The sequence below is a fragment of the Cydia pomonella genome, chromosome 1, assembly GCF_033807575.1.
Source record: "Cydia pomonella isolate Wapato2018A chromosome 1, ilCydPomo1, whole genome shotgun sequence".
Lineage (NCBI taxonomy): Eukaryota > Metazoa > Arthropoda > Insecta > Lepidoptera > Tortricidae > Cydia > Cydia pomonella.
Genome location: NC_084703.1, coordinates 8,523,479 through 8,547,497, shown reverse-complemented (window position 1 = coordinate 8,547,497; position 24,019 = coordinate 8,523,479). Strand labels below are relative to the sequence as shown.

Here is a 24,019-nt window from a genome sequence, read left to right as displayed (position 1 = left end):
ACCACGGGTGTCGGAATAATCGGTGAACGTACATAAAAAAAATATAGCCACAACCGAATACAGAACCTCCTGCTATGAAATTGAAGTCGGTTAAAAATGTAGTTGCACTAAGAAGTTTCAGAAAGTATAACTGGATAATAAACCAACAACTGGGGTAAAATATGGAGTAAATATTTCGCACTAAAAACTAGCGGGCACGGAGTAGGAGCAGCGAATGCCATCAAGCAACTATGTAGACTTTCAAAAGTCGTAGTACTCGTAGTTGTGTAACAGTATCATATTGACATAGTATTCTTTGGTTTCGGCGACCAATATAACAAAGTAGCCCTTGCCATTTGTTAAATTCCGCAACCTTATATGCATTGTATTGAAACATCCATTTACCTAGATATCGCCTTCCCTTTCATTTCTCATTTTATAGTCGAGATAGCTAGAATACAAAACACAATTGTCGAAGATTTTATGGAAAATAATAAATTACCGGAACAATGAAGGTAGCAAGACTCGGCCGTTTGAGTTCCAATGATAATAAAGAAGGATGACATTAAATAATATGATTGTGTTTTAAATTGCTCTGAAAATAATTAATATGTTGTGTCAATAGGCGATCTCTGCCTATGTATAAGGGAACAAGCGTTGTTTATACGGCGTTTGTATCTGTATGATACATAATACATAGGCCGCATAAACACGTTAATTTATCGCCACTAGTTGCAAATTTTCTACTTTTCGCACTCGTATCGCAATGTACTTATTCAATATTTTGGCGCATAATTGGGAAAGGTGGCGCGCCACTCGCTCCAAGCTGCGGTAATAGTCGAGGTCGAATTTAAGGCTGTCAAGTAATAAAATCTTAAATCTTGCCCTTTAAATCTTACAGTGGCAAAATATAAAAGATTACAAAGGGGGCGTCCATTAATCGCGTCATATTGTATAGGGGGGGGGGGGGGGGAGGGGGTCAGCAAAAAATCACCAAGGATCACCACAGGGGACGGGGGGTATGGACACGTATCACGTGTATTTTTTTTTTCATCTGTGCTATACTGTATTATAGTCAATAAAATAAAAATAATAGTTTTCCGCCCTTATTATCCTTCACGTGTACTTAGGTTCATTTCTTAGAAAACTGTTCTTTAGTTATCGAAAAAAATACACGTCATATTGGATGGGGGGGGGGGGGGGTCCTGAAAATATCACCAAAGATCACCATGGGGGAGGGGGGGGTCTAAAACAAGCCAAAAACGTATGACGCGATTAATGGACGCCCCCAAAGTCACGTCTAAGTCAATGTCAAGGCTCAGGGCCGCTTCGTCCACAATCCTATTTCGGCACTTTCCAATCTTGTCCACAGTGCTAACCCGTCCACATTCCTATATAGTCCACATTACTGGCATTGGTATAGATCAAAATTACTGGCCAACAAAAATTTCAGTTGAAAAAACTAATTCAAAATGAAAAGTACTGAAGTTTCCTCGTAAATAGAAGGCAGTCATGATCACGGATGGTACAATGTTGACGAGTTATCACTATGGTCAAAATAGAAAATGTAGACCATCTGGGACTGTAGTCAAAATAGTAACGTGAACGAGTTACGAAGATGACGTGACGACATGGCATTGTGGACGATTTAAAAAGGTGACGAAATAGTATTGTCGACGAAGCAGTCCTGAGCCGATGTAAAGTTACCTAAACGGAGTCTACAATACATTTCCGAGAAAAGTTCGAATTCCCACTCAATAAAGTTAACCCCAAAGGAAGCCTATTACTACCGTACCGCATTAACAACTCCGAAGACAAACAAGTGAGAGGAATATATGCCGGATTTAATATTTCTGTGCACAGGTATTTCTCTGAGTTAAGGTGAAGGTTGCCGGTATATTGAGATTTTTGTGGGTCCTTTATCCGAGTTACAGTTTAATTTTGCGTAAACGCTTGTAGGGCAGCGGCGTAAAGGCGAATGTGTATTTCTTAAGGTTATTTGTAAGAGGGATTGCTGAGATACCAAGGCGCTGGCGAGGGGACAAAAGGTCTCGGATTTGTCCTTTAACGAGATGGGGACGGAAGGTGAGCTGGGCCGCGACTTGAGTCGCTGATACTCGGCAATCATATGCAAAATACACTAGCTGAATTAATTTACCCCGGAGCATAGTAGTTTAATTTAAAGTACAATGAACCACATTTATTTAATGTAATGTGTACTTTATAACATATGAACAGCAAAATATACGTCACTACGTCAGTGAATTGACCTATTTAATTTAATTTATAAGAAAGAGCAGTCATCTGAAGTTGTGTGTTTTTTTTTCTTACGCCACTTAGATGACAACATCGCATGTCCCCCCTTCTTTAGTTCATACTCAGTTTAATTACCATTTACCCATTCATTATAGGCATAATTATAACCAATATCACATCCGAACTGCAAAAGCAATTAAACTATGTTATATTTACGAAGATTACAAATCTATGTGTCGATATTTATTGTTAATATAAGACAAGACGTAAAGTGCGCTTGTAATTGATAAAAACAAGAAAATATCGCGTAATAAAAACGAGAGTGGAAACCAAGTTTTATCTGTGGTAAACCACTCTCAAATGCCTTTATTTCCTGAACCAGCCTGTTGCGATTTCATCCGGAAATTAATAAATCGGCCATTTGTCTGTCGACTGAGAACAGATTGTTATTAGTAAATAATTCCGTTCGCTGCCCTTGTAATAAATACAAAGAATCTCTCTCAGAAATTTCGGCCAAGATCTGTAGCAACAGCTGTCAATCTTTCATCTTAAAATAATGAAAGGGTTAGACATTTATACACGAATCTGATATCAAGTTTTTGAATTAAATGGAACGGAAGGTAAAATTTTAGAAGAAGGATGATTGGAAGAAGCTGGTTTGCAAATAAGAATTTACTCGCATCACTACTATATACTGAATAATTCACTAAAGTACATGAGAATTCGCATCGTAGATACTAAATAATAATGATAGTGAAGACACTGTCTAATTACTGTCAATCGGGGTAACATTAAAGAGACCTAGAAATAATAATGAACAAAATTGAAGTAACACAACTGACGGACAACAATGCTAAAATGTTGTATTATTTAACTATTTATTTCTTACAAACGTTGTGTTTACAGGACACATTTATGAGTATGTATGTTTCACCTGATGGTCTCATCGGAAGATCTGCGCTGGAGAGAGTATTTCTCTCCCTATGTATTTCTGTTCAGTATAATTTTCTCTTCTGTGTTTATGCTTACGAATAAATTATGTCTATTTCTATGCTAACCGGTACAAAACAAACGTTAGACCCTACTAGGGTGTAGCAATGTTATAGTATGTGCGGAAAGAGAAAAGTCGTATAATGTATGAGTTCCCTTACATTTCACAACTATATCTAGGAATATGCAATAATCATTATTCATTATATACAACTATCTCAGACATGTATAATTGGTCTAATGGTACCTTAATATACATAGCGATATCAAGACCTCGTCGGCCATTGGTTTCACCAATTCAAACAGTCAACGCAGTATAGCTATAAATAAGTGGTGAGCTATGTTTAAAATCCAGTCAAGCGACTGGGTTATGACACTTATGACTATTTAAGCTTTGGAGCGAGCAATATATTGTTTTTGACAATATGCGATTATAAATTGTTTCAGGAAAATTAAATGGCCTTTCCTCGTGCTTGACTGATCTTCTGAATGTATGACACTACTTGTCGGAAAAATATGATAATACCAATAAAATTGATCTGCTCACTACTTACTAGCGATACCTTGAGTACTCTTGGTAGAAATCCCACCCCACCTGTCACGTTAAGGACAAATATTTCCCCGAATGCGTAGCCGAACGCGAGGGTATTCACTAGCGATTATCATTTTCTGTCCCAAACGCTCCCTCGTGGAATAAAATTGCGAGTTTATATGTTTAGCGCGGCGTGGACGGGTTTGAATAAAATATGCCGCCGCAGAGCAGGGTGTATTACTGTATTAGGCTTTTAAGGTTGGTAGGACGTCGTGCTTGGTAAGCCCGGGACGCAACCAGGAAACCATTTTAACGGCTAACGAGTATTTAATAATGCTATTGTGTAGCGGGTGTAACACACTTACTTGTACAATTTCTATCAGAAGCATTCAAACATCTGCTAACAAAAAAAGCAATATTTTGAAAATTCCTCTTTTTCTTTCTCCGTGCCTCTTCCCATTTTGTTTGGGATCGGCTCTCTGAATGTGTTTTCAAAGTATGTTGCTGGTATTTTTAGCGACAGTTTCTCTTGGTTTTTCCACCAGGCGGCCTTTGGGAGTTCTGATAGATGTTTGCTTGAGTCAATTTCAAGAGCAATTTTTACCGGATGATCCTTTCTCGACGCATTATATGTCCGTGCCATCGGATTTGGCTTTCAAAGAGTTTATTTGCGATAGACGAGACTTTAAAACTACCTGTAATATATTCATTTTTAATTCTAATTGGCTTGGTGACTCCGCCCGCCAGTCTATACAACATAATCATAATCATAAATCAGTCTACCCGATGTGGCGATATTATGGCAGTGCAGCCTTAATCTCCGACTGACAGGTATCTATTTGAAAAAAGGGCTCCTAGTTTTTAAGGTGTCATTCATTATCATCATCATCATGTCAGCCTTTTATTGCCCATTCCTGTCCTTTGAGTACGCCACTTGTCTCGGTCCTGAGCAAGTCGCATTCAGAAGTGACCGGCAATTTTCCGAATGTCGTCCACCAAACGAGGTAACAACGCACGCCAGGCGCTCCTTTTTAGTCCACCTGCCATTACTCTGGCTAGCAACAGGCCCTCCCCGATTTCATTTTAGTTTGGTAATGAGATCCTACTTCATCTAATTCTGCGTCTTGCACCTTGAAGCAGCGCCGGATCTAGACATTCCTTACTTGGTGTTGAAGCTTGATGATGGCTCTCTGCGCCACTCGGATTGTTAGCACAGCCTCCTTAGAGAGCGTTTGAGAATGTGCGCTAGTTTATTTGAATGCCACCCAACCTTCTATACATATAGCCCCCGGAGCACATCCATACAGCGAGTATCAATTGAACAGCGATGGAGTGTGATACACGGCCCAATGTGCGACACTATTGAAGGCCTCTTAATCTACGAATGTTATGCACAGGAGCCGGTTGTGACTCTTTTTCATCAATTGCTTTACCGCATGGATATGATCTATAGTAGAAAATACACTATAACCAGCCTGCTCGGGAGGTGGGCATTTGTAGAGGATATCAGTTAGACGTTTACACAGTTTTGTTTTAAATAGCTTGTATGTATGGGAAAATATAGGATGTCATTAAAACGTATTAAGAGGGTAAACGAAGATTAAGTATTTCTGTATTTTTATATGTGAGATAGAGAAACTATGTTTACTATTTTCTTGATTATCAATCCCTGAAACGATCAAGTAAATATGAGTGGTAGTCAATATTCATTTAATTAATCAAAATAATCGTTCTTAAGCTAAATCGGGAATTATAATTCCGTCATAACTTGGTTTATACATGTGTTTTATCAAGTATTACGATTTATTGCTAAAATATGAGACTAGGTTCTCACCGGCTCACATAATACCGTGCCATACCTATTCCGGGTATTAAGTTGACATCCCAACCGCTAATCGCTATAATCCCATTAAACAACGACATCAAAATACCTATTCAGGTAAACATTATATAGGGATTCGTGTACCTTTTACTTCATATGCATGAGAGAATAAGTTATATGCATGAGAGGAATTAATTGTTAGACCATAGTTACAGTGATTAAAACAAGCTTTTTAGGGCAGCATTTCAGTTTACACTTTATATGATACTAAGTTTTTTACTTTGAAGCCTAAAATTTTGTTTGTTATGAGTGTTTTCGTTAATAAATTTATATTTAAATTGTTACAACAAAAACCGCATAATAGTAATGTGAGAATTGTACAACAGAGCCGTATTACAAATATCAATAATAATCTGACATACCTAAAATCGCTATATGGATTCATTCGTTTGTTCTGGTTCCATTAATGTTCAGCAAATGTACACACGTATAAATTAAACACACATTAAATTATTTGTTTTATTTAATAGAGAATATTGAAATATCATCGACAACAACTATATAAAAATTCTCGAAGTTATGTATAAAGCACTATGCTACTATAATAACAAGGATTTTATTTTATTTGGGTTCAAATCCTGGTAAAGGCATGTATTCGTGTGATGAGCATAGATATTTGTTCCTGAGTCATGGGTGTTTTCTATGTGTTAAGTATTTATAAATATTTATTTATTATATATATCGTTGTCTAAGTACCCTCAACACAAGCCTTATTGAGCTAACTGTGGGACTTAGTCAATTTGTGTAATAATGTCCTATAATATTTATTTATTTATTTACTTATAGGCTGTGTGTGTACTTTTGCTCCCACTCGTCAGCCACACAAGAAGGCAGGTGCAGCGGCTGAGGCTGCTTTTAAGTTCAGACACGGCAAATACGCCAACCATGGACCAGTGTATGACTTTATTCCGGTCGCTGTCGAAACGACTGGGCTATGGTGCGCCGAGGCCAAGGAGCTAGTTAGGGAGACTGGACACCGGTTGAGGGACGGAGGCTGCGGCCCCCGGGCTGGATCTTATCTTATCCAACAAATATCCTCATGCATTGAGCGTGACAACGCAGCCGGCATAACGATCTAGGCCTACATTATTTTAGTTTGTACTGTTTATGTACAATATGATTTTGTAAATAATCAAAAATAAACTATGTTTGAGATAACGTTTACAAACTAAGTTTTCGAAAGATCGGTTTTTACTTTAAGACCGCCTGTTATCAGCCTCCTGTTGACCGCCAGATTTTTTATAAGAGCCCGCGCACACCAAAAGCGGTCTGGAGTTCCGCGTTCTGCTGACCGCTTGATTTACAAAAGCGTTCTAACGCACACAAAATAGCGTACAAAATCTTGCGTTCCATTTTTGTTTATGCTATTGTGTGTGCAACATGTCACAAAAGAGTTCATACCACGTATACCAAGCGTTGCTTTTGGGGAGTCTACAGGCATCTAAAAAATTAAAAAGTTTTTGTACTTATCGTCGTCACTTTCCATTATTTATGCAATATCAAGACAAGGTTCTTCTTTCTGGTCGCAATTTTTATAATCATTACGACTCAAATCATATAAAACACGCCTTTCTCTCACCAGCGCAATATTTTTTTTAATAAATATCGCGAATTCATTACAATAATACTTATACATGATATACTACTGATTATACACGCGAGAAGAACATAAGCTACATGCTTTTCCTTTGTAAGTAAACACTACGTCCTTATTCAAGTATAATATGCGTATTTGCAATGTGCATATAAATATACCTCGTAATAAAGCCGAACAAATACGAAATACAAATATGGACACAAATCACGTGTTGAAAAGTCGTTTTATATGACAAATGGTTTAGTTAATCGCTTACGTTGAGGAAAATAACCAGCCGAAGCAGAAACTAATGCTAACAACACAAAAGAAAATATTCCCATTTGCAAGTTGGTAGACACAATAGGACATTAAAGTGTTATCTGGAATACATTTTAATATGGAATAAAAACAGGTCCTTCTTCCAAATCTATTGTACGTATTAGTAATGAATTTCCACATTTACATTGCAGAAACGGTAAAAGACTTAGTTTCTTGTCAGCTCGCGATATAGTAGTGTAGTTCGTATAATCACAGAATATATAACTGCAGTGGCAGTATGGTTCCAGTTTTATCACTTGTCGCTATGCCCGTCACTTTCGCGCTCACATATTTGTTAGAACGTGACAGGCATGGTGTCAAATGATAAAGAGCCGACCATCTTAGCCCTTCTGAACTAGGTACAGCATTATTATGGCAATGTCATCATAACAAATGTCACAAATTCGCGTTATAACGTGACAGATAAATCGAAAGCAGTTACATGATAAGTTATATAAATTAGTTATAATGACGTGACTAGATGACTCAATGACAAATTTACATTTATGGAAATGTTGCATCGACAGCGTGAGAAGTTATCCATGATTTGAGATTTTGAAAAATCAATTCTAAACAAGTTTACTTGAGACGTATTCAATGACTAGTTGACTAAATGACAAATTATCACTGTCCAACAAGACCAATGTTTGATACCGGAAAGTCACGAATTATTATTGTTATTATCCCTCCCTATCACGTGACACTTCTGATAGTAAAATGCGCGAGCGCGTCCATAATGTGAGTGGTTGGAGTGACACACAACGCACTGAATCAGGAATACCTAAACGTAGCATGTCAAATAATATTGAAAGTAGCGGTGTTTTAACTTCCTATGGAAGTTTTCCACTTCCATCCATCAGACAAGCTCGACTGTAGCGTGTAAATTGTATTCACTCCTAATTATGACTTAACCAGGGCTAAGAAGTATACATGTAAATAAGAGGCATAATATGAACATGTATGCTAGAACTTATGATAAATTTAATAAGAATTCTCCCCTTTCACAAAGTTTGCTGAGTTTACATGTACATTATTATTTGACGAGTTTTAATATTTTATTAACCGGCAAAAAGAGCAAACTTTCGTTGGAGTACGGAACTTTTATGCAATATTAAATCCGAAATATGATGAAAATAAATCTTCAAAACGAATTAAATAATCAATACTAAAAACATTTTTTCTTCTTTTTCTTAACTTTTTTCGTATCAATCGCGTATACTACTGCCGTATAATCATTATTTCACAAGAAATCTCGATGCGAACAGAAAACCAATAAAAAATTATCAAATTACTGTCTGACCAAGTTTTTCCATAGTAATTTGTATTGAAATTTTAGTTGCAAGTCCAGGTTCCTGTTACAGGAATGACCTGAAATTTATTTTCAAAGTGTTTTGGGATAAAATAAACTGAATTAGGGGGTATGCGTTATTATATTTCTGAAAATCGTTAAATAAGGGACACCTTAAACGATGTTCACTGTCTAGATAACGATTTATTAAGCGGATAATATAAGTATACATATGTACATAAACGCAACAAATGCCTATATTAATTTAGAGAAAATTAAAATAGGGCGGAAAACCACAAAACCCTCAAACTCTCTTAATTCCGGTATGACATTACTCGTACATAGGCATTCTATGTCAGATTGTTATGTCACCGCATGTTATTAAACTTTGAGTTTCATGTCGCGTCGACTTATAATTTCGATCCACGAATCAGTAATCACTTGCAGAGTATAATAAACTTGAGTTTCAAAGTTATACCAGTCTCCAGACCTCTATATAAAATTTAGAAAATCATTTTACGTTTCGATGGTCTGACAATTTAGCTAGGGCGTCACCACACTTAAGGACCCGGAATCGTTAAGACGACCACGTTTCGCCGTACTTTCAATTGGTTGGGTTACACCATTGGTATTTCATCGTCAACATTCGCTAAGCATTGTTCTCGTTTAGTCATTTAGATGCGTAATGGAAATGAACTGTTATAATACACTCAAAAAATTTTTTTTACCCTGTGATACTAAAATGTAGGTGACGCATTAAGAGCAATATTACGATATAAAAATTCGAATACCAGTAAGAACATTGTCACTCGTAATTTACATATGTATATGTAAATACATCTACTAATATCCTAAATCTTGTAAGTTTGTGCAGTGTATTTTGGGTAATTAAATTATTTTTTGTATTCAAGAGTTTTCTTTGAAACTCCAACGGAGACCGCCTATAACAGATCGAAAATTCGGCACGAACTACGTTGCCGTGTTCAAGTTGCATCGCTTGGACTTAAATGCGCTTTATGACACTGCTATATTACGCATCGACTTAATGCGATGATGATAAAGATGGGATGATACCTAGCGATGGGCAATTTCTGAAACATTTCACATATTTCCTTAACGGTGACATATTTCAACTGTTAAAAATTAAATAATTGACCGGAAATGTTTCTGATAGATGTGTTAATAATTACTTACTTGATATCATCTATCTTCGGATAGGTGCATATCCTGAGGGTTTTGGTGTTGGAGCCGACGGCGTACAGTTTCCCGTTGGGGTGAAACTCGGCGCACCGCACTGCCTGAAGGTCTTCGAGCACAGTCACAGGCTTGAATGTAGGCCGGGAGCCGTTCACCTCGGCTCCGACCATGTTGCCCGCCGACATGGGTAGACCATGGCCGCCATTTCTGTTTTGTGCCTATAAAGAAAGCAATGGGTCATTGTCATTGGCCAGGAAAAACGACTTAAAATTTAGTATGATTACAAACACTATTAGAGAGACCCCACACTAGCGTCCTTTGTCAGCGCTATGGAAAATTATGTCGCTGCGCAGTAGCGCCAACGTTGCGTCAAGCAGCAGCCATAGGTACAATAATGTTGCACTTATATGGTGAGTGTTCGAACGATTCGTGTTTATAGCTAAGTTGGGGTTAAGTATAGCCAATTTTAAGGCGTTGAAAGTAATTTAAACAAACCGACAACAGTTCATTCAGTAAAGAAGCCAACTATGTATATAAAATAATGTAGATGCAATTAATGTTGTTAACTAGTTGTTAACCGAATAACCGAGTCACGTGATTTTGTTTACCTACATCATTTCCGTAAATACTTACAACCAGGCGTAAAGCCGTCGCGCTATAACTGAGATAGACTTTTGTGCAATTCACACAGTTAATCACAATTAATACTAATAATTTAATCCTCAATTAATTTAATAGTACTAAGCTAGGCGTTATTAACGTAATGAGTAAACATAATTGCAGAACTCATTGTAATTAGATGTTGTTTAAAATGTGACAATCTTAGAAGTCAGTTAAACGGCAGACCCATAAGTTAGGTATAGTTATACAATTCCTTTTCCACAATAGGGAGAGTTCATTCGCCAGTTATTTACTAAGCCTATTAAACTAAGGCAAATATCCTTAGCATGGTGTAGAGGTGACCCGGCAAAACTTAGACAATGACCAACTTGTACTCGTGCTAGTTAGGTATCGTTTTAGTATGCTACGAGTATTATAGGTATAGATGAAAAGCTATTGACAAAAGTTGTCGGAACCATACAACTCGGGAACCCTCTATCTATTATAAAGGAGCCTATAGAAAGTACACAAACTCTAATGACGGATGACCCGACATGAAATAAACTGTTCCTTTTCTAACCTTAATTTTTACTTGGCCATTCAAACGGACACCACACTCTAGCTCGTAACAGATAAAGCTCATAATTGACAAACTGCAAAGATGTTATACGAGGTTGAGAAAGTAATAGTAGAAATAGACGGGCAACGAGACATCTGTTGTGTGGTCCGCAGTGAATTTTTCCGAACGACCAACATTTTCTTATTTTCAGGGCAATCTATCAAAACGAAATTATAGCTCGTCATTGAAACGACGAACGAATACCTACTTATAGTGAATTGTTATCAAAGACCATATTTATTTATTAAATCTTTACGCCCAATTCTCGGAAACCTATACGTACGAATAGTGTATTTCTTTAGGTATTTAACAAAATGTAAACAAACCACAATAAAGTATTTTATTGGGCAAGAATAATCGCTACATTCCCATCTGCCCCCGCCAGGCACAAGTGGGAAGGATCAATTCCCATCTGTGGCCGGCGGGGACAAATGGGAATTAATCCTTCTCATCTGTGACCGCCTCGGTTTCTTCCTGTCTTTGTTATTATACAATTGTTGATTTTGATAATTCCAATTTGTCTAATAAAAATAGCATAATATAGGTTAACCTACTTGACGCGGTTCAGCATTAAATAATTTACATCATAAATGAGAAAGAAAATTACTTGTTTCATCATAACAAATATCTATAACAGATTTGATCACTATTTTAGTATTCAAGGTAAAAGCAATTCACGAATTGGAATGTTCGGTTCAATAAAGCAACTATCAAAATCGTCATTTGTATAATAAATAAAAAACCGGTCAAGCGCGAGTTCGTTTAATTCGTGCACCGTACAAACTTTGAAACATCTCGTGTAACTATAAAGGCGAAAAACTTTTGTACAGAAGTACCTATACTCATTATAATTGTGTACCGCGCGATCTATCTGCAAATTGTCTATTTTGCGAGATAATGCACGTATGTTGGTTTTTCGATTACTTACTCAACGTAACCATTAAGCTTCTATAGTCGTGCTATTTTGGTAATAGAAATCTATCGGGATGATTTGTTTTATTTTGTTTTATAATATTTCCTATTACTTCGCCCTAGTATATAACGTAATAAAACGAAATGGAATGTTAAGCCCTTTTAGGGTAGATTAAAACTTTACACGATTAAATAAAATAGGTTAATAAGGCAGTTTTATATTTTATTGGTTAACAGGTAAATGATTCAAGTACTCAAAAATGTAAAAACACATTACACACATACATACATACATATAATCACGCCTATTTCCCGGAGGGGTAGGCAGATACCACGGATTTCCACTTGCTACGATCCTGACATACCCTCATTTCCTTCACTTTCATGACATTCCTCATACACGCTCGTCGGTTTAGGGTGCTCTTGACCTGGCCTTTCTTCATGATTTCCCCGATTTGATCAGAAAAAGTCCGCCGAGGTCTACCCCTTCCAGCTCCCTCTTCTACTTCTCCCTTATACACTCCCACACACAATGTTTACATTTATTTACCTACCTAAAGAAATAGACTATAAGTATAATTTGCATACCTACCACAGGTAGATAACAAGTTTTTACTTAACCTGAAAACCTGTACACTCCACAGCGGATTCAATTTCTATATAAGTTCATAAATCTGGCACCTGCATACTTAATAAAAAAATGATTGCTAAGTATGTAGATTAAAGTTCGGCAGACTGCTAAAATCTTAACCCTTTAGAATCTTGTGATTCCGTAGTCGGGTAAAGAAACAAGTGAGCCCCGCCATTATATAATTTTAAAATTAATATTCAACTCTTGTAGCTGACCCTTTTAAAATCTTAGTTTCCCTTTTCAATAACGCAAGGTTCAAAACACATCAAGTAAATATTATATTAATCACCACTATAAATTGAGCAAAACACATTCTGTCCGCCGTAATTAGAGCGTATCTATGGACACAGATATGAACATTGATATGAGCAATTTACAGTTAAATATGCTGGTATATTTTCTATTAACTCGAAAATGAAGCATTCCACTATAGCACGTTCAAAAGTATTACTAAAAAAACATTATCAGTTGCCTTTTGCGCTGTTTCGTTGGATTTCCGACCTATATAGGTAAAGGGGAGAAAAAATGCAAATCCGATTTATACTCGAAATTTGCAATGTAAATTTTCATCGGGTTGAAATTCAGCAGTTGTTTTGGAATCATTGAACGATTAGGTGTGCATAAGCATGATTTGAATCTGGCTTGACTAACAATTCCTAATTAAGTTGTAAACTTAGTTTAAATAATGTTGGATACACAATACAGGTACAACTTTGTTTCAGAGAAAAAAATAAAGAGCGTAAGACTTAAAAGGAGATATAAAACAGACACTTTCAGGGTCTTCGATTCAGCGAATCGATAGGTCTGTATATTTTCCACGTCAATGGACCCTAGCGATGGACTGAGAAAACGACAAAAGAAATTGTGGCAGCAAAAACTTGGTCTGCCGTGGAATATCTACCAAACCGTTTGCGTTAGGTACATCCATATTCCGTGCCATTATTGTTTAGAAAAACTAAGCTTAATTTAGATCTACAAAAAATTGTGTACATAAGGGACTCGATTCATTTATTATACAGACGATAACAGTTAACACTATGTAATAAAGCGTGATATAATAGGTGCTATAAAGATGCTCCTAAAGACCATTTCCAGCGTTATGACATCATGAATCAGTCACAATTGGTTGATAAAAAACGATGGAAACAGTCTAGTAGTTGAGAACAATCTCGAAATTCAACAACTGATCATCGCGTTACGTAATGAATAATGATCTATTGATACAGAAGTTTCCAATTAAAGGACTCATGCAATTTATCTTTAGCAATTTGTAAGCCGAAATAGCTGAATTAATCACTGAATAATGTGATGAATAAATCACGTCTATCATTTACTGTCAGAACTAAATAAATATTGTTCTCTTTATAAGTTTTGCAACTTACACCAACGAGACTCACACGCATCTTAGACACAGAGTACTATACATTTTTAATAACATTGGTATTCTAAAAAATGAGGCGCTCTTTTTTTTATTCAAGTCACATTTACGTGTAGATAAGAAAGTAACAAATTCTAACAAGATCCGTTTTATTTATAAAATACCCAGCAACTTTTTAGAATAGATAGAGCTACTTAAACTTACACACTTATACACCAGTATTGTCAGAACGTTAATTAGAATTGACCATATTGAAAATTAACCGTAAACCGTAACGGACGTTCAATTTGAAATGGTATTTTTCAATATAATCAATCCTAATTAACGTTCGGCCAACACTGACGTGCACTATAGGGACGCTAACCAATTTAAGATGGAACTGTCATTTAGGTCAAGCAAACATTCGTCCGATTGGTCCGTAGTCCGTGCAACATAACTTTATTATATCTTACGCAGATCAGCATTGGGTTTCGTTGACTTGTATATTTACAACTTATTTTTTGAGTTTTAGTAAGTCGTCCTGACCTTTCAAAATATTATTTGTTATTTTAACATGATTATGTATCATTTACACATATCCTACAATACAAAGAGGAAATTTATAATCACTGAATAAGAAAAAAACAGTAACTCATAATATAACAGAAAGGTCAATGATAAATGGTAATGGAATCCGTTAAAAACATTACCGTCAACAATGCTACAAAATTGTATTATCATAAAACGTGTGAATGCGCCTCACCACAATAACAATATTTATGATTGCCGAAGAAAAAGCTTGTACATATGACACCAATGAGAACTGGTTTCTAACTAGAAATGCATCGATTACTGACTCGATTGAGGTGATAGGCGTCAAGCCTCTTTTATAAGGTTACATTAGTACAACTAGATAAGAGCACTGAATCTTACAACCATACATAGAGTTATTTATTAGCTAGGGATATATATATATATATATATATATATGTCCATCATATCTGTGTGGTGGACGTCTAGCGGACCAATCTGTTGATGTATGTCACAATTTAAAGTGGCACTCGGATGATAACTGCAGCTGCATTACTGTTGCGACATTACTGCGGCGGCGTTGATTTCACCGCTGTGTCTGCCAATTTTATGATCAAATGTTTACCTTTTTCAAAATAAATAAAATCAATGTTAAGGCGCTCTTATAGACAGATTTTAGGTTTTTGAGGGGGTGAAGCAGACGAAGTGGTAAAGCAGGCAGGCGGGCGCCCCGAGCGCCGCGCTCGCAGCAAGCCTACGTCCTTATTCTGACGCCATCCGTATTCTGGTTTGTTAGTTCTGGGATCTTTTCCGGAAATTTATATTGATTATGATTTAAACTTAATGAAATTAAAAATTTGATAATTATATATAATACTAGAGTATACCGCGGCAAATTGAGAACCTAGTAAAATGATACCAAATCGTTTTGTGTCGAAATAATATTACTTACTAATTCAGACAAAAGTTACAACTGTCTGCTTTAAATCATATATAGATACCTATTCAAAACCTAGTTGACCTTAAAAATGCAATAGAAGTCAATTTCGGGCAAGTAGTGAAAAAAAGGAAGAATACTAGCAAAGCTAAGTAATTTGTGGAAGTGAACGTAAAAAGGTAGCATGTTTTTGCTGGTATTGAGATAACTGAAAACAAAAGCATAAGGTATGCACAAGCATATGTAACTCCAAAAAGTAGATAAATTATGCTATCTTCTCAAAAAAGAACCATTGACTCTAACTGTAACGACTATTTCTATATTATTTTTTGAATTGACGACAATGAAGACGATTATAAATTTTAAATGCAAAGGTCGAGAAAACTGCTATTATTATTTATTATTTAAAGTTTATAATGGCAAAAATGCACTTATACTACTACTACTTCGAAGTTATATAGTAATGAGTATAATTGACTGACTTTAATTAATGTCTAATAAAGAATCAGTCTGTTGTCTGTCTACTCTGTCTGTAATAAAATATTACAAGTATATTTGACCCACTGAGGTTTCAGATGAAGTTGAAAATCTGCATACATATGTAAGTAGGGTGACAATGAAATATTATGGTACCATCGAGCTGATCTGATGCATGAGAGAGGAGGTGGCCATAGGAACTCTGTGTCAAAATATCGCAACCAAATTGCGTTTGAGGTTGTTAGAATTGTCTCAATGAGTATTGTTTTCCTTTGGAAAGAAGTACAGTTAAGACCTGTTCCGTAAAGTTAATTAACATACAAAACTTTCCGATGAACAAAATTATTTTATCGTCAACTATATTATTTATCCCTTCAAGTGGTGGCCCACCCCTCACGGGTCGATGCGATAGCCAGAAAGCTGTCGGCCAACAGAGGGTGGTTAGTGAGGTGTTGCCATATTTAGTGGCAAAATTAAAGGCTTTGAAGTATATTTACGCTCTTCTAGCGCCCAAAAGTAGCTAGAAAGTTAGACAAGGAAAACATACATACACACGCTTGTTAACGCTTGGTTGCTAAGGACCGTTCATCCGGGATCGAACGCCTAGGTCGAGTTCTGTCTTGATTTTTAAAGAGGTTATTTTGTAAATACACGGTACCCTCGAGGAAACGGAATGATTTTAACAGTATATTCCGGATCGTATTTAGAGGCAAAAATGTCATATAAACTTTTTTAATTCGCCTAGTTTCAGAGTTAATACCAATTAAAAATATATATTTTTCGTTGTGTTTTAGTGCATAACGCCTTTTTGATGGCTATGTCGCCAGTCGCCACTTTGGGACCAAGTCTAGACTACCTTCTTGACAGATATCAAAGTCACAAGGTACCATTTGAATAGACTAATTTTTACGAAAAAAAATGTACCAATTTATATTAATCCATAAATTTTCCAAGAACATGAACTAAATATGTTTAAAAACATACAAAAAGTAAAAAAAAAAAACAATTTTTTTTGCGGAATTGACTTAAACTTGTACATGAAATTCTTCTTATGAACTCAAGAATACGTGGTTAAAAAAATTCCGTTTCCTCACGGGCACTTTTTATGACTTAACCTTTGAATTTTAAGCCCTACGTAGAAAATTAATTAACAATTACCTCCAATCATAACTTTGTTTTGTGGTGGTAGTCATTTTTAATAAGGAAACTGGAAAACTGTCACTGTTGCTAGGTTTGATTAGTTAGGTGCATGTGGCGAAATGCATAAACATTACAATAATTTAACAACAACAAGGACAACTTCAACAGAAGGACATGATGTCACGATCCTCAGCATTGAGGGAACAAGAAGAAGAAGACAATAATTTAATTGTTCTATTCGAATAGCGTATTTAGTGCTTATTCTAACGATATATGCTTCAATATATACTTTTATACATAGATAAGCTTAAATAGTTGAATTTGTAATATTCTCTAAATCCGCGCTGAACACCCGACGGGGCCCCGCCACGTGACTACTTTTTACGTTTTGGCTTCTGCCACTTGAAGGGATATACTATAGGCCTTGACTAGTGATTCATTTCAAAATAAACTATTTTAATATATACATATTACACATAAGCACCCTAATGCAAAAATGAAGAAAATATATTTTGCGAAACTTTCGATCGATTTTTCCACTTATATTTTGTATTGGCAGGAAAAATAGTAAAAGCATATCACAAAGACATAACAAGGTCCAAGGTTTTAAAGAAGAAGGTAAAATTGGCTGAGACCTGAAATTGACGGCAGAGTGTCATCGAAATTTATACTTGAAAAAAAAGAAATAAAATGTCATCAGTTTTCATTTCATACAAAACAGAAATAGCATGGTATAAAAGTATTATACCAAACTTTTACAAAGGACTTTATGTTTAACATTATCAAAAATGGAATTTAGTGACATTCTTGAATTTACAGAATAATTAACCAGTGAAATAAAAATATTGGCGAGAGGTACAAATATATACGAACTTCCGAACCGAGTACTTGCAAAATTTTGAATGGAATTTGAAGGGTAAAATAGTTGATAAATGTTGTAAATAAAGTCTTAAGTGTATACCATATGAAAGTTAATAAACCAGAAATACCAAACAAATTCAACACTTATAACATAAACTATTACAGCCATTTGAGCACTTCCACAAAAACGTGAAATGATACCTTTCACTAAGCACTATTTAAATCCCACATATTTAAATCCAGTATATCTCCTGCATCCTGTATGTGTTAAAAATGAAGCTGTTCCAATATAATGACTTATATAAATTAAACAAGCGGATTAATTTTATTTGTTTACGTTTAAAAATAGGCATTCAATTTGATTATTACTGTAATAGCAATTTAAAATATTATTTTACCTAAATTGATAATTAAAAGTAGGTACCCCTCACGAAATAAGTACTACTGAATTTTATACTTAGCAGTGTTTTTTAAAATGTACATGTATTTTACCTTCCTCGTATTAAAAATGAAAAGTAGAGTGTTTAACTCGGGTGCAAGGCACCATTTCATCATTTGGTTAATCGTGGCTGTATGCCGGACAGGTGCGTGTGTAAAACTTGTCAAAAAAGATAATATGACGGATGGATGTCTGAAATGTCACCGTATTTAGAATCAATTAGCTTAAAAATTAGTTTTTTCTTCGTAAGAGTGATGAAAACATTGTGTATTTATAGTGTGATTATCCATTTTATGTAACGTCCGCTAAACTAGCACAGGTCCGACGCTGACAGTGGTCACGGGCGTACTGGCGTACTGACGGTATTGCCGCGCAGGGTAACGTTTAGTAGACAAAATGTTGAATTCATAATTATGAATGAAAAATTTAACGCATCGATAAACTGACAAGCAAAATGTTAGAGTTACTTAAAAGCTATTGAATGAAGTAAATTTCATATTGATATTCATCATAGTACTTCTAAAATATCGAAATAAATACAGTTTTAAGCATATTTTCAAATCAAAAATCTATCGAGAAAAAGATGAGCCATCGTGTTTCTGACAAGCATACGGCTAGTTCAAAGACTGAAGTTATACATACTAGAAAATAATCGATGAAATCCTTGAACAAGCCTGTAAATATCGATTTAAAAATAGCGCATTTTACTATACACCGCGCCTTAAAATTGTGACGTTTCATCCGTCACTAATTTTATCAAGAAATTTGACAGATGCAGTGGCGGCAATAACGACGCCGCAACAGTAACGCAGCTGCAGTTGGCATCCGACCGTAATTTTTAGGGACAGATCTCCGGCAGACATATCAGCCATACATTGACAGATTAGTAAGACACACCTACCATGTTATTTGTGGAGCTTATAAGTGCGTGTATTATTGCGTCCTTCGAAGAGTAACATATTATTTTAGGTGACTGTACTTAAAGTAAAATTTAAGATAACATAACAGAAAGAAAATATTTGTACCTAGTTCAAATTTTGCGAAATGATTTCATCGTTAATTCAACGATGACTAATTAGAATTTTTAACGGAAACTGAACAATAAAAATAATTTCGTAAATATTTTTTAAGATGGCTGAATTTTATTTAGGGTCCCAACCTATAAGGTTTGACTATTATTTAAAAGAGGACAATGTAGACCAAACCCCACTTATTTTGATGCAAATTTAGATTCTTTAAACCATCTACTTTGTTCATACTTAAAATTTAGTGACTTTTGCCATATCATAAGTTTTTAGTAGGAATAATCGATAAAATCAAAACAAGATACGATAATTTCTTGGTTTTTCAAGTATTTGATAATAACTCTGTGTGCTTACAAGACAAAAACTTGAATTTAAGAACAAGATCATTTTGTCAATATTAACATATTAAAAAAACCAACCGACCCTTATCTAATGCAAGACACCGACCCTTATCTGGAATTTTTTGCATGACGCCGCAAATTAACAGTAGGTAGAAATTCATTCAGATCTTCATATTGACCGGTAAAAGAAATAATATTTTTATTTATTCTTTTTGAAGTCGTTTTTTTTTTAAGGTTTTAACGATTCGGAACCGACGGGACTATGTGCGATGTCTTGACTACTGCTGGCTATGATCCAAATTACCAACCTCCAAAGGCAGACTAAAATGACTTTGTACTAAGTGATACAGGCATTTTAACTAAAAACGAATAGAAATAAAAGTTTTAAAGTGCGTAATTAAGGATAAATAAGGGTTAATGTGTTTACACGTATCCCACTTTCTATTGTGTGTCATATCCATTCACTAGCCAGGATGACTTTATTTCTATGAGAGAGAACGCGTCGAGTTATTTATGAATACTTTGTTCACTCATTATTTTTTACGCTAACAGTAAAGTGCAGTTGCCAAGTAAGTGGCTGTCAATTATGTAAGCAAAATCAGCTCTAGTAATCGCCAACACTCCAGTTTCATATATTCACATTCCTCAATCAGGTTTTTCTCGATCAAAACTAACTAACCGCATAAACTGTACGAAATCGTAATCGGAACATTGCTTGTAACAGTTTCGATTCGAGTTTGAATTGATTTGGGCAAGAAAGTTGTTTACAAATGTCCTCGCCATTCAACACCGGCCAGTAAATGAGTGCTACGGATTCGGATAAGTCACGTAACACGGAACAAATTTAGGATTCCGTAAATATAAAATGTCTACAGATAGATTTACAATATCTGTCAGAATAAGACGACTTCTTACACTCAATAACAACTTTACCTCCATAAATAATAATATCGTTTATTCGGTTATGTAACATAATTTCTAAAATCAAATATCCTAAGTTCGAAATTCCTAAAGATACATGTGCTACGGCTAATCAACCTATTTTTTTAAATGTCTAAAGTAAAATACTACTAGTGCACGAAAATACTAACGACTTTTTTCCTACATCCAGTTGACCTAAGTTTAAAATGTATAAATTGCAAAATTTGCAACGACATATGTCCTAAGTTTAGCTGACCTTAGTTTAAAGAGTCTGTAACTTACGAAACTGATTATTTTATTTAATATCACGACTTTTGATCGTCCATGAGAACTATGCTTATTTTTCATATTTATGTTTTGTTTGGGATACCTACGTACTCTATAGATAGAGATGCACTATTTCTTTTCCAAAAACATTTTTTTTGACGCAGGGGTAAATGCATTTACGCATCTCACCACGAACCTAATCTACCTACCTACCTATGCTTTTTTCCCAAACTGTAATGTTTTCAGGGACGGCACACTAAATCAATAGGTAAGTAGATAGGTTAGATTCATTGGGTAGCTTCAGATGCCCGAAAGGCAAACCGCCCAGAAACAGGAGCCCCGCGTAGCGGGAAAGGCGTTACTCAGGGTAAGAAGGAAATGTTCACGGAAATATTGAGTTTCAAGGTACGTCATTAGGCTTTTTATACGCAGCTATTTTGAGCACTAGACATATTGACTTTCAAAGTATTGTCATTCTCATTAGGCTTATTGAACATAGCTATTTTGAGCACTAGACATATTAACTTTCAAATTATTCTCATTAGGCATTTTGTACAAAAGAATATTGATTTTCGAAAATGAGATCGTTCGATTATAAGTGTATAAGGATATGCATCTTCATGAATTGCCTACATTAGACATTTTCATTTTCTATGTTATCTTTAGGAATTTCATACTTAGGATATTTGATTTAAGAAAATATGCTACATAACCGTTTATTTCAAGTCAGAAACTCATAAAACACCATAAACTTACAAATATGTTCATTGTTAAATATACAAATTATTTGCCTTTTTCGTCCTGGTGATTAAAGATCTTTGCTCATGTTGACAGTAAACAGTGTTAGAACATCATTTTGTTGCGAGATTTTCCATACGTTTGCCCATTTCGAAAATCCATCCAAAATTGCAGATAATAGTTTACAGTTACAGTGTACGTTGTTGTCTCAATGCACTTAACCTTCCTGTGTCATTGTCAAATATCACACCTTGGTTTGGGTTTACTGGTCACTTCGCTGACCACCTACAACGTTATGTGACGTTGTTTATATAAACTGTAATCATCCCAGTGTGAACCACAAAAATACGAGCTCTTACACCATACCATATTTGATCGTAGTGGTTGCAATTAGGTTAAAAATTTCAGTTGTCTATCGAATAAAGCTGTGGGCGATATATGTATTTAACACTCATCAGTGCGTCGATTGAGCATGGACAACCTTCCCTTAGAAGAAGCTGAAGATTACTTACAGACTGAACGGCACCCCAAAGGCAGAAACTCAGTAGCGCTCACTAGTGAAGCGATATTAAGAGGGTTTGCGAATCTGTTTTGACGGACTAATTAGTGTTAGGGTGTTGCCACACCAATCGATCGATGGTAGAATGGAACTGTCGACGTCGATCGATAGTTTCTACTAGACCAATCCGATCGATCGACGTCAAATCGCTTAACCGCTTCCACTTCGATATTCTTTGAATCCGATACAACTTGACTGACATTAGGTAATAGTACGATTTCGGCCAAACTTGCGACTCGCATTAGAAAGTGTAACTCACGCACTTAACTTTATACCACTCGGTTTATGTAGGAGGTCATAGAACATCTACACCGTGTTTTTATTGAATTCCGTCAACTCCGGGGTATGATTAAGTACGTTTAACGAAACTAAATGGCATAGTTAATAAAAATAATTTATTCATGTTTTTTATTTTTATAAAAAGTAATTAAATGTTGTATATAGCGTTGTTGTAACACGGGCATTTACATTTAATTCAACCAAACAATTGAATACTGTGACATATCAATGACATTTCGAAAGTACTAGTAGCAAATGTACACACTCGTTCTAAACACTTATCAATATGTAAACCGGCCCTAAGGCAAGTGTAGATGCTCGTAAGAGCATTATAAGATAAAAATAAATTATTTATTATCTCCTAAATGGAGTTAGTTAGAATACCAGTGCCTTTGAGAAATTTACTTTATTTAAGCTCTCGAATGCACCCTTGAAATGATTTGTTAGATGAGTTTCCCAAACGCAGTTATTCCTTGCAGCTAATTTTCTTTTCGCCGTTATTCATAGTCGCAAATTTTCCCACTTTTTAAATTTCCCTGTCTTACTATTTTCCAGTAGCGACTTTCATGACCGCATTTGTTCATAAACGCATTTTTTCAGATTCGTTTTATTACTCTGTAGTTTATTTATTGCTCGCAATATTTCCCTAAAGCAATTTTTAACATGCTTGCATTTGTTTACGAACGTGTTTTGTTTTATTCGTTTTGTTATAATTCCTTAGAACATATATTAAGTAAGTTTCTCGGTAAATATAAAGTTATTTAGTTATTTTGTCCGGAATCCTAATAGAATAATTAGATCAAGATTATCTAACTGCAAATATCATAACCTGTATACCTATCTAAAAGTTTTGTTCAACTTTTCACATTTGTATTTCCACAACAGTGATGTGTTGTTAAATATATTTATTTTCATAACAAAAATCAAATCCTGTACGGTCAGCTGCAAATGTTATATCGATACAAAATATCGACGTGTCAAAAATACACTACCTTAATGAGGACAATGAGGTTGTGTATACATATTTATAGCGTTCTGATTGTATCCATATTTTTGTAATTGACCATACCTCTTGTTCTTGTCCGCAACAACATACATTAGAAAATTAATACTTATGGATTCTAAACAAATTAAAAAAAATGATTCCCTTCCCTTTATTCATTTAAAGTATTATGATTATTTTTAACATTTTCAAATCGACTATTCGACCCCACACACCTCTGGTGGGAGAAAACGTTTAGGAAATATAGCTACGGAAAAAAACAACAAGGAAAAAAAAGAATTCAGAAATTAACTGCAGGTTAAAATTCAGACAAAAAAATATCAGAAAGAGAAGCAAAGCGACTGTAAAAATAAGCTGCCGGACA

The 24,019-nt window shown here is 35.3% G+C and overlaps 1 protein-coding gene across 1 annotated transcript in view; it reads right to left on the bottom strand.

Moving 5' to 3' along the window:
• Positions 1–24,019, bottom strand: part of LOC133529377 (WD repeat-containing protein 47) — a 111,485-nt gene that overhangs the window by 45,147 nt on the left and 42,319 nt on the right. Inside the window, exon 5 of the mRNA XM_061867116.1 lies at positions 10,016–10,236. Coding sequence (XP_061723100.1) covers positions 10,016–10,236 — 221 coding nt within the window. The remainder of the gene's footprint in view (positions 1–10,015; positions 10,237–24,019) is intronic.